The sequence below is a fragment of the Rhinoraja longicauda genome, unplaced genomic scaffold (assembly GCF_053455715.1).
Source record: "Rhinoraja longicauda isolate Sanriku21f unplaced genomic scaffold, sRhiLon1.1 Scf000046, whole genome shotgun sequence".
Lineage (NCBI taxonomy): Eukaryota > Metazoa > Chordata > Chondrichthyes > Rajiformes > Arhynchobatidae > Rhinoraja > Rhinoraja longicauda.
The window spans coordinates 215,880-227,806 of NW_027601264.1; the positions used below are offsets into that span (position 1 = coordinate 215,880).

Consider the following 11,927-nt stretch of genomic DNA (forward strand, 5'->3'; position numbering starts at 1 on the left):
AGATGATCACACTCCCCCAGTGCCCACCCTTCCCGTGTCCAACGCTGCCCCATCCCCCTGGGGCCCATGTTCCCTGGTCACACCATCACATCCTCCTCGGTTCAGACGCTATCCAACTCTCTCCTGCTCACACGTTGCCTCAGTCTCTCCGATTCTTCAGACTGATGGCAGAGTTAGCCGTAAGGTGGCAGAGAGGTGCGGCAACACAAAGCCTGGCAAGTGAGATGGATGTTATTGAGGAGGGTTTTTTTGATAGGTAGGTGGTTCAACAAAGGCTAGAGATGAAACATCAAGATGTTAGGCAGAAGGACTGAGTGTTGGAGATTGTGAAAACAAAGAAAGGAATATCGGAGGAAGGAAATGGGGAGGGGAGAAATCCGTGCGAGACTGTGGAGAGAGTGGGCGGAAATAAGGCGGGTGTGCGGTTTAGATTGTTACTTAATCTTGGGGAATTCAGTGTTCATACCATTGGATTTAAGGCAACCCAAGCGGAATGTGAAGTGCTGTTTCTTCAGTGAGCATGTGTCCAAGGACAGAGAGGTTGCTATGGCAATGGGACGAGAGTTGCAATGTTTGGCAATTGGCGAGACAAAGCATAGACTCGGCGACTGTTTTGCCGAACACTTCCGCTTTATCCGCCAAAACCTAGTGGATTTTCCGGTTGCTAACCATTTTAGCTCCTCGCGCAAATTTCTCCCACCCCCTCCCTTTCCACTTACATGAATTCATCTCACTGCACAATTTGCAACTCTTCACTCCATTTGTTTCACACCTGTCTTTTCATCTCTGGCCTTTCCCCAATTATCAGCCTATCAAAAATTCCCCTCACCTGTATCCACCTTACTTACAGTCTTTCACCTGTTCTTCGTCTTGTCCACATTTCTCCCCACTCACCGCCACCACAATCAGCCTAAAAAAAGATCCAGACTTGAAACGTCACCTACCAGAGATGATGATTGACCCACTGAGTTCCTCCAGCAAATTGTCTTATTCCGATATTCTTCTTGGATCATTCTCATTAGGAGCCTGGAACACTCAGGGTGGGGGTTGCTGTTGTAGCGGGAGCCAAGGGTACTGATTCAGATGATGTTTTGTTTCTCTCTTTGAATACACAGATCTGACGCCTACATTGTCTGAGCTCCTGACACAGTGGAACGAGTACCAATTGTTCCAACTAACAAAATTCTATCGGGAAAGACTAAAACAGGCGATTGAAGAAGGGGTTGAAAGTCTCAGTTTCATGATGAGACCGGAGGGACATTTCACTAAACAAGAACACGTGGTAAGTGGAAGGATCACGGTGACTTCTGTTTCCCGTTACAGAACTGACGGCATTGGGGAAGAGTGACCAATGCCAGTCTCACTCACCTCGCACACCCTGGGCTGAACAATGTAATGGACAATGCAATAATCTCTGATCGGTTTGTGTCCTGTAGATCTGTTATCAGGAATAAAACCTGTGACATGGGAACTTCTGAGAATTGTCCATTCTGATCCAGCTGTTCTTCCCACACATGCATCTTAGCACAACGGTCAGGGAGCAGTAAACTTGTAAACCAGAATCAAAAACGATAATACGTATTAAGTGGCATCGGTTTCATTGGTCGCATTTAGTTCAGTTCATTAAACCACAGAGGGCATTAGGCAAAAGCACAAGAACTGCAGATCCTGGTTTACAAAAAAAGGACATACTGTGCTGCACTAAATAACTCTGTTTTTGGAGATACTGCCTGACCTGCTGAATTACTCTAAGACATTAACCTGTTCGCTTGTCATTCAATTGAAGAAGTGAAAAAAAAATACATTTGCTAAAATCTACAATCTGAACTATCTGAACAATATTCAGCAAGTCAGTTATGCGCGCATCTGTGGGAAGAGGAGCCGAGTTAATATGCAGTAAAAGGAGGGGATGAGCTGCAGGAAATGTGCAAGAGGGGGATGTCTTTGATCGGGTGTAACTGGGGTAGGTATAGAAATACAAAAGTTATCTGGTCAATGAGTGAATGCGGGCTCAGAGTGTAGGAAACTAACTGTAGATGCTGCACAAATCGAAGGTATCACAAAATGCTGGAGTAACTCAGCAGGTCGGGCAGCATCTAGGAGAGAGGGAATGGGTGACGTCAGGTCTAGACCCTTTTTCAGACGGATGTCAGGGGGCGGGACAAAGAAAGTATATAGGTGGAGACAGGAAGAAAGTGGGAGAACTGGGATGGGGGGTGGGGAGGGGTAAAAGAGAGAGACAGAGAAACTATCTAAAGTTGGAGAAGTCAATGTTCATATCGTTGGGCTGCAAGCTGCCCAAGCGAAATATGAGGTGCTGTTCCTCCAATTTCCGCTGGGCCTCACTATGGCACTGGAGGAGGCCCATGACAGAAAGGTCAGACTGGGAGTGGGAGAGGGAGTTGAAGTGCTCAGCCACCGGGAGATCAGGTTGGTTAAGGCAGACTGAGCGAAGGTGTTGAGCGAAACGATCGCCGAGCCTGCGTTTGGTCTCGCCGATGTAGGGAAATTGACATCTAGAGCAGCGGATAAAATCAATGAAGTTGGTGGAGGTGCAGTTGAACCTCTGTCTCACCTGGAAAGACTGTTTAGGTCCTTGGACGGAGTTGAGGGTGGAGGTAAATGGACTTGGTGTTGCATCTCCTGCGGTTGCAGGGGAAAGTGCCCGGGGAGGGGGTGGTTTGGGTACGAAGGGACGAGTGGACCAGGGAGTTACGGAGGGAACTGTCTCTGCGGAACTCAGAAAGGAGAGGAGTTGGGAAGATATGGCCGGTAGTGGGGTCCAGTTGTAGGGGAAGGAAATGTTGGAGGATGATTTGTTGGATTTGCTGGCTGATGAGGTGGAAGGTGAGAACGAGTGGGATTCTGTCCTTATTACGAATGGGGGAGGGGGTGCAAGAGCGGAGCTGTGGGATATAGAGGATGTCCCAGTGACAGCCTCATCTATAATGGTAGAGGGGAAGCCCCGTTCCCTGAAGAATGAGGACATCTCTGATGCCCTAGTGTGGAACACCCCATCCCGGGCGAAGATGCGGCGTAGACGGAGGAATTGGCAGTAGGGGATAGACTTTTTGCAGGAGTCAGGTTGGGAAGAGGTGTAGTCCAGATAGCTGTGCGAGTTAGTGGGTTTGTAGTAGATGTCAGTGACTAGTCTGTCTCCTGTGATGGAGATGGTGAGGTCCTGAAACGGGAGGGAGATGTCGGAGATAGTCCAAGTATAGTTAAGAGCAGGATGGAAATTGGTAGTGAAATGTATGAAGTTAGTGAGTTCTGAATGGGTACAAGAGGTGGCACCAATGCAGTCGTCGATGAAGCGGAGGTAGAGTTCGGGGATGGGGCCGGTGTACGGCTGGAAAAGGGATTGTTCGACGTACCCGACAAAGAGGCAGGCGTAGCTAGGGCCCATGCGAGTGCCCATAGCTACGCCTCTGGTTTGGAGGAAGTGGGAGGCGCCAAAGGAGAAGTTGTTAAGGGTATGAATCAGCTCTGCCAGGCCGAGGAGAGTGTTACTAGATGGGGATTGGCTGGTTCTACAGTCGAGGAAGAAACGGAGGGCTTCAAGACTATCCTTGTGGGGGATGGAAGTGTAGAGTGACTGGACATCCATGGTAAAGATGAGGGAGTGGGTGCCTGCAAACCGGAAGTTATCGAGGAGATGGAGAGCACGTGAGGTGTCTTGGACGTAGGTGGGGAGGGATTTGACCAGTGGGGATAGGATGGAGTCGAGGTAGGTGGAAAGAAGTTTGGTGCGGGCTCAGATTGGGTAAGAATGTAGACTTCCGGTGGCGCTATGGAGGGCTAGAGGGTAACGCCAGCCAGCTCCTCGTAAAAAACGGAGAAAAACCGGGGATAAATCGACCTACCTGCTGCCTGCTGTCCCTGTACCGATTACTGTGAGTGACGTTATCAAGTGCGCGGCTTATAATGTATCCACAACACAGCCCACCCACGGATAAAACGAAAAGTCGGACTACCAGGCAGAATCCGCGGGAAGGCCTGACTGAAGCCTCGGCCTCAGGTAGGACGTTATCCCAAGAAGATGTGACGAAAAAATTGACCAAAAAAGCGGAAGGTGAGGAACTCAAAATTTTTATTGCAAGTGAAATTTCTGGTTTGAGGGAAGAAATAAAGCAGATGAATGTTGCTAGAGAAATAAAAAAAATTAAGGAGGAAATGAATGACTTAAAGCTTGAGACTAAGAATATAGCAGATGATTTGAAGAATGATTTGAAGAAAGAAATCTCTGAAATATTATTTGGACTATCAAAGGAGATGAATCAGAAAATTAAAAATGGGAAAGTTGAATTTGATGAAAGGCTGAATCCTGTGGAAAAGGCATTGAATCAGCAGACGGGTGTTATAAAAGACCTTGAAGACCTAGCCGAAACAAGCGCTCACACTACAGCAAAGCTCGTTACAGAAACTCAACGTCTAACTGATATGCTGGTCAAAATAAACGAGAAATGTACTGAACTGGAAGGTCGCCAGAGAAGACAGAACTTAAGAATTGCAGGTATTCCAGAAGGGGAAGAGAAAGATCAAGATATCCGAGAATTCACTGCAAATTTACTGCAAAAAGTTTTATCTCTGGACCAAAAGCCTCAACTAGCCCGAGCACATAGAGTGATGAGACGCCAGACAAGAGTAGGCGCACCCCCAAGACAAATGATAATAAAAGTACAAAACGACTATGTTGTGGAGGAGATAATGCAAAAAGCATCAAGAAACAGAAAGCTTGATTTTAAGGGTCACAGGATCAGCATTTACCGAGATTATCCAGCAGAGGTTGCAAGGAAACGAAAAGCATTCAACGAGACCAAAAGTATTCTGAGGGAAGTGGCGGATTTGAAATATGGTGTTAGTTATCCAGCTACCCTAAGAGTTACTTATGACAAGAAGGAACACTTTTTCACCGACCCTGTGAAAGCACTGGACTTTGCCAAGAAGATTATACCATGAGAAGACCCCTGATGCCTCATCATGAAGAAATGACTTTGCAGGGCTGCATGGAATTGAATTGATGACTAAAGAAGCTGAGAAAGAAGTGGATCGGAAACTCTGCTATGGATACTAACAACTGCGCTACTAATATAATTAACTAATGAATACTAAAATTATACCGCGGCATTTTTAATAATTAGAATTAATAATTATTACTAATGACTAATACTTACTTATAAAGTTACTTATAATGGAATGATCAGAGTTAAATACAGAGCTTGATTTTATTTGTTATGTTTGGAAATCTGCTCTCTTTTTTCTTTTTTACTTCCTGCTAGTAATTTTCATAGTTATTTTTACTTTTATTCTTCCTTTAATTCTGGGTTTTATTATTTGTATCTTAACACTTCCGATTATTGGATCTTGATATACCCCCGGTAAAATATTGCCATTCCAAGAAATATAGGGGCTGGATAAGTTCGAAACATCAACTACGGAAGTCGGTAGATGGGTAGCCATGTTAGTATGGCTAGCACTAACTGCACTAACATTAGATGTAGTTTTTTCTTTCTTTGTGCACAATACTAATTTTTTAACCTATCCTCTTTTTTTTCTATTACTAATGATCATTATTATTTTCAGTTTGAACGGAGTTACAAATTGGAGCAAAGGAGATATATAGGTGAGAGGTATTTAAGAGTCCTAAAACTCATCTATTCAGAGTTCGGGTGCGGGGTCGGGTCTGTCGAACTGAACCATTGGCTCTATTATAGACCGCCATAGACAAAAAAATGCAAGATTTAAAAATGAATACGGGGAATGAAGGAATAACGTTTTGCAGTTGGAACGTTAAAGGTATTAATGAACCAATTAAGAGAGGTAAAGTATTAGCACATTTAAAAGCAATTAAAGCGGACGTGATTTTCATCCAAGAAACACATTTAAAAAAAGATGCCGAGCATAGGCTGAAAGCTAAATGGATAGATAAAACATATCATTCTTCTTTTACACATAAATCAAGAGGCGTAGCAATATTATTTCGGAAAGGTACTTTATTCAAACATACATCAACTATAACCGATAAGGATGGCAGATACATTATTGTAATAGGAGAATTAAATGCACAAAAAATGATTTTTGTCAATGTATATGGACCAAATTTTGATAGTCCACTGTTCTTTAAGAAAATATTTAACTGCATTCCGGAAATAGCACAACATAACTTAGTAATTGGAGGAGATTTAAATTGTACTTTAGATTCCTATTTAGACAGATCAACAAGACAAAGGAAAACCAAATCACATTCCAGTGACTTATTAAATGCATATATGGATACTAGTAATATTAAAGATGTTTGGAGAGTGGAAAACCCAACTGGACGAGAATACTCATTTTATTCACCTGTACATAAAACCTATTCAAGAATAGATTATTTTTTGGTCGACGCTAAACTTATCTCACTCACTTATAATTCAAAATACCATAATATTACAATCTCAGATCATGCACCTTTAACATTTATGATTAAAATAAATGGTAAAATGGAAAAACGGGGACAATGGAGATTTAACCCACAAATATTAAAAAATAAAACAACTCAGGAATATATTACAGAACAGATTAAGATTTTTTTCGAAATAAATGATAAACCGGAAATATCTTCTGCCCTACTATGGGAAACTTTTAAAGCATATGTCCGTGGAATTATGATATCTTCTCAAGCATTCTATAATAAAAAGAATTGGAGGGAACAACAGGAATTAGAAAAGGAGATTAAACAATTAGATACAGAGAACGCTGCTAATCCATCTATAATAATACATAATAAAATTGCTGCACTGAAATATAAATTAAATAAAATATACTCAGATCAAGTCGTAAAACACTACCAATACACCAAACAATCACAATTTGAATTTGGAGATAAACCTCATAAGTTACTGGCTCGTCAACTTAGAAAGATGGAAGGAGAAAAAATAATCCACAGGATTAAATCACATACTGGCGAACCTTTACTACAACCTAAAGATATTAATGAGAGATTTCTGCAATATTATAAAAATCTATATTCAGCTAAAACGACAGAAAATAGGATAGGAATAGAAGCATTTTAAAAAAAATGTAATCTGAAGGGGTTGGATTTACAAAATAGAGAATCACTAAATGCGGAAATTTCAGTAAAAGAAGTTGAAGAGTCTATCAGATCATTAAAAAATGGTAAAACACCGGGACCAGATGGTATCGGTTCGGAATTTTATAAAACATTTTATGATCTGATCACACCACATCTGAAGATACTTTATGAAAATATCTATATTTGTCAGAAACTACCAGAAACGTTAAATGAATCTATTATAACACTTATACCTAAAATAGACAAAGATCTGGAGGACCCAGGATCATATAGAGCTATAGCTCTTTTAAATACTGATCAAAAGATACTAACGAAAATATTAGCACAAAGATTAAGCACAGTTATTAATAAACTAATTCACCCCGATCAAACAGGATTTATACCAAAACGATATTCCTCATATAACCTCAGACGATTATATAATATTATATATTCGAAAAGAGGTATTAATAAAGACTTAGTAATTATTTCGTTAGATGCGGAGAAAGCCTTTGACCAAGTGGAATGGTCTTATTTGTTTTCGGTTATGGAATTTTTTAATTTGGGAGAGAAGTTTATCACTTGGGTTAAATTATTATATACCAATCCAACAGCTAGAATAATAACAAATCAAATACTATCAAATAAATTTAATCTATTTCGAGGGTTGTCCTTTATCCCCACTATTGTTTGCACTTGCATTAGAACCTTTAGCTCAACGGGTGAGAATACATCCTGAAATATATGGATATGACACCACAAATACTGAAAATAAAATTTCTTTATATGCGGATGATGTATTACTTTATATCACAAACCCGGAAATTAGTATTCCAAATTTACTAAAATTAATAACTGAATTTGGATCATATTCAGGATATAGTATTAATTGGAACAAAAGTGAACTTATGCCGATAAGGGTAAATAATCTACATATATTACAACAATTTCCTTTTAAGATAGCAAACGAAAAAATAAAATATCTTGGAATTTATGTAACAAAAAGATTTGATTCTTTATTTAAATCTAATTTTCCGCTCTTATTGAATAAATTAAATACAAATATTTTATATTGGAAAACATTACCAATCTCAATGATAGGTAGAATTAATGCAATAAAAATGATTTTTCTTCCACAATTATTATATCTTTTCCAAATGATTCCGATATATCTTCCTAAAATTTTTTTTAAAAAGATTGATTCCATAGTCACTAACTTTATCTGGGATTATAAGAGCCATAGAATAAAAAAAGAACACTTATGTAAACCAAAAATAAATGGAGGTCTAGCTCTACCAAACTTTACGTTTTATTATTGGGCAGTCAATATTAAAAATATTAACTTTTGGTTAGTAGAGACAGATAAACAACCAACCTGGTTAAAAATGGAAAAAGAAGATTGTTCGCCCTTTGAAATTAGTTCGATTTTATTCGCCAATAATAAAATAAGTAAGAAAACCTATAGTGAAAACCTTATAATAGATAGTGGAATACGTATTTGGAAACAAATAAAGAAAACATTAAAATTGGAATGTATACCACTAGCTCTTACTATTGTAAATAACATCACATTTAAACCTTCAATGATAGATAAAGGTTTTTTACAATGGAAAAACTGTGGAATTAATAAGATGGGAGATCTCTATAGGGAAAAAAAAATTCCTTTCATTTCAAGAATTACAACAAATTTATGGATTACATTCAAAAGATTACTTTAGATATTTACAAATTAGAGATTATGTAAAAGCAAATACACATGAAATTAGAAATAGAAAGACAGAGATTTTAGATGAATGTTTAAATAAACACCCAAATACAGAAAAATTGATATCATATATTTATAATATTCTACTGGAAAACGACGCTCCAAGTACAGAAATATATAGACAATCATGGGAAAATGAATTAGGTCAAATTATTAGACCTGATATATGGGATGAAAGTTTACAACACATACATCACTGTTCGCTAAATGCTAGACACTCTCTTATACAATTTAAAATATTACATAGACTACATTATTCAAAAGCTAAATTACATAGTATTTTTCCAAATATATCTGCCATTTGTGACAAATGTCAGCAATTGGAAGCTAACTTAACGCACATATTCACAAACTGTGAAAAAATCACTAAATTCTGGACAGAAATATTTAAAATAATTTCGAATGTTGTTAATATGAAGCTGATCCCTGACTCAAACTTAATAATACTGGGAATATTAGAAACAGATCAATTAATAACAACGAATCAAAGAATTTTTATTGATTATAGTTTAATAATTGGGAAAAAATTAATACTGAAATTCTGGAAAGGTCCTACATCCCCCACAATTAAAATGTGGATTACAGGAATGTCGGAGACACTTCATCTGGAAAGATTGAGACTTGTACTAATGGACAGGTTGAATCTTTTCAGAGGAATATGGTCTCCATTTATTGTATATTTAAAGGGTCAAAATGGCTTGGTGCGAGGACCTGACCGTGGCCTGAATAATGGAATGGAGGAAGAATTATGAATAATAAATCATGGATATATCTCCAATGATAGATAACTTTTTTAATACTCCATTCATTTCTCCAATTTGGATCTCTTATTTTTATTTTATTTTTCTCTATCTTTCCCTCTCTAAAAAAAAAGTATAGAAATATGTAGGACATAATTGTTAATATTAATAATATCACGAATGTATGTAATAAGTAAATTTTATTAATATGTATTTATGTTTAATAAAAATATTTATCAAACAAAAAAAGAATGTAGATGAAATAACATAGTAGCTTCAAAATGCCGAGCAGGAAGCAATGCAGGCTGGACTGGACACATCCATTTCTAGTGGGATAGTGTCTATGTGAGCCCAACATGAATTGGATAAATTTCCCATCCATATCAACACAGCCATCGTTGACCTAAATGGCCTGTTCCCGTGCTGTACTCTGCTGTGTTCTCGGACACTGCCAGGTGTGAAGCGCGTTTCACACTGTCAGGACTCTGGGAGTGCACAGTTGGTTAGCCCAGTGTCATGGGTGTATGATCAGGCAAACCAATGCTTGCCACAATGCTCAATAATACCAGAATATCCCATTGCTGAATCGCTAATACCCCCCCCCCCCCCATTAGCACTGTCTCATTCATTTCTCAATATATTCATTGTTGTTCTTCACAGAATATCAGTGAGCTCGCGGTCAAGGGAAACCGGAGTGACTGTTCGACCCTCTTCCTAAGTCTGGTGATGGAGAAAGGTAACCGGCCCCGGCGGGTGATGTGGGAATCCTTTGTGAAAATGCAGAATGAATTACCAAAGCTGGACAAAATACTGAAAGAAATCCAGAAGCTCGGTACGGCAAATCAACACACTGAACTGAATATCACTTTGGAACACTGGTGTTAACAATGTTATTCAAGTCTGGTTTAATGAATGCTCTTTGATTTGAACAGGTCCTGATCCACAAGAATACATGAACATCACCAGGGGTTTATCTGAATTATCCTCTCATATGGAAGGTGAGTGTTGAACTGTACAGTTCACACCAATGACTTGTTAAAATTGATGTAATACTGAAACTGTTTGTTCAGAGCTTTGCAGAATCGGAAATCAGAAGATCAAACCTTAAGCAATTGTTCGACTGAAAGTAATCATGCAGGTACAGCAGGCAGTGAAGAAAGCTAATGGCACGTTGGCCTTCATGACAAGAGGAGTTGAGTATAGGAGCAAAGAGGTCCTTCTGCAGTTGTACAGGGCAGGTCCTTCTGCTGTAATAGTGAGACCACACCAAATGCATGTCTCCAAATTTGAGGAAGGACATTCTTGCAGCAAGTGCAGCGTAGGTTTACTAGGTTAATTCCAGCAATCGCGGGATTGTCGTATTTTGAAAGACTGGAGCGACTGAGCTTGTATACACTGCAATTTGAAAGGATGAGAGTGGATCTTATTGAAACATATAAGATTATTATGGGATTGGAGAAGCTAGAGGCAGGAAACATGTTCCCAATGTTGGGGTAGTCAAGAAGCACGGGCCACAGTTTATAAATAAGGTGTAGGTAATTTAGAACGGAGATGCGGACATTTTTTTTCACTCAGACAGTTGTAAATCTGTGGAATTCTCTGCCTCAGAAGGCAGTGGAGGTCAATTCTCTGGAAGCTTTAGAGATTTAGATAGATCTCTTAATGAAAGCGGAGTCAGGGGGTAGGGGTAGAGGGCAGGAAAGGGGTACTAATTGTGGATGATCAGCCATAATCACATTGAATGGCGGTGCTGGCTCGAAGGGCTGAATGGCCTATTGTCCATTCTCTATTGACACGGGGATTCTCTATGGATTTCTTCTTTGTCTGTGGATTCAAGTGCAGCTTAGTTTAGTGTACTGACACATAGTGACAGTACTGTCATATGGTGAGGTACAGTGAAACGTTTTTGTTGCGTGTTACCCAGTCAGCAGAAAGACAAGACGTGATTATAATCGAGCCATATACAGTATAGATAAATTATGAGGAAATAACGTTTAGTGCAGGGTAAAAGGAGGAAAGTCCGATCTAGGATTGCCCGCGTGTAACCAAGGAGGTAGATGGTAGTTTCCAGATCACCCGATCTCTGACATACACCGGAACTATTACACTGCATTATTTCAACTCTTCCAGGCGTTAATTGTACAAGGCTTTGCAATGCATCAGGTTGTGGGTGAAATCAGTGATATCCAGTGCACACCTGGGGGAGAATATTTGCGCAGTGATGCCCCACACACTGCCGGCAGGGTTCCTCACACACGGGAAATCCCCACACACTCCTAGATGGGTCCTGACTCACTGTGTAACCACACACACTCTTAGATGGGTCCTGACACACTGTGTAACTCCACACACTGCTAGGTAGGTCCTG

General features: G+C 39.6%; 1 protein-coding gene across 1 annotated transcript in view; it reads left to right on the plus strand.

The window, feature by feature from the left end:
• The first annotated feature begins 1,229 nt into the window (after positions 1–1,229).
• LOC144612494 (uncharacterized) overlaps positions 1,230–11,927 on the plus strand; it is a 671,985-nt gene continuing 661,287 nt past the window's right edge. Inside the window, exons 1-3 of the mRNA XM_078432074.1 lie at positions 1,230–1,282; positions 10,220–10,391; positions 10,492–10,557. Of these exons, the coding sequence (XP_078288200.1) occupies positions 1,241–1,282; positions 10,220–10,391; positions 10,492–10,557 (280 nt within the window). The 5' untranslated portion in view covers positions 1,230–1,240. The remainder of the gene's footprint in view (positions 1,283–10,219; positions 10,392–10,491; positions 10,558–11,927) is intronic.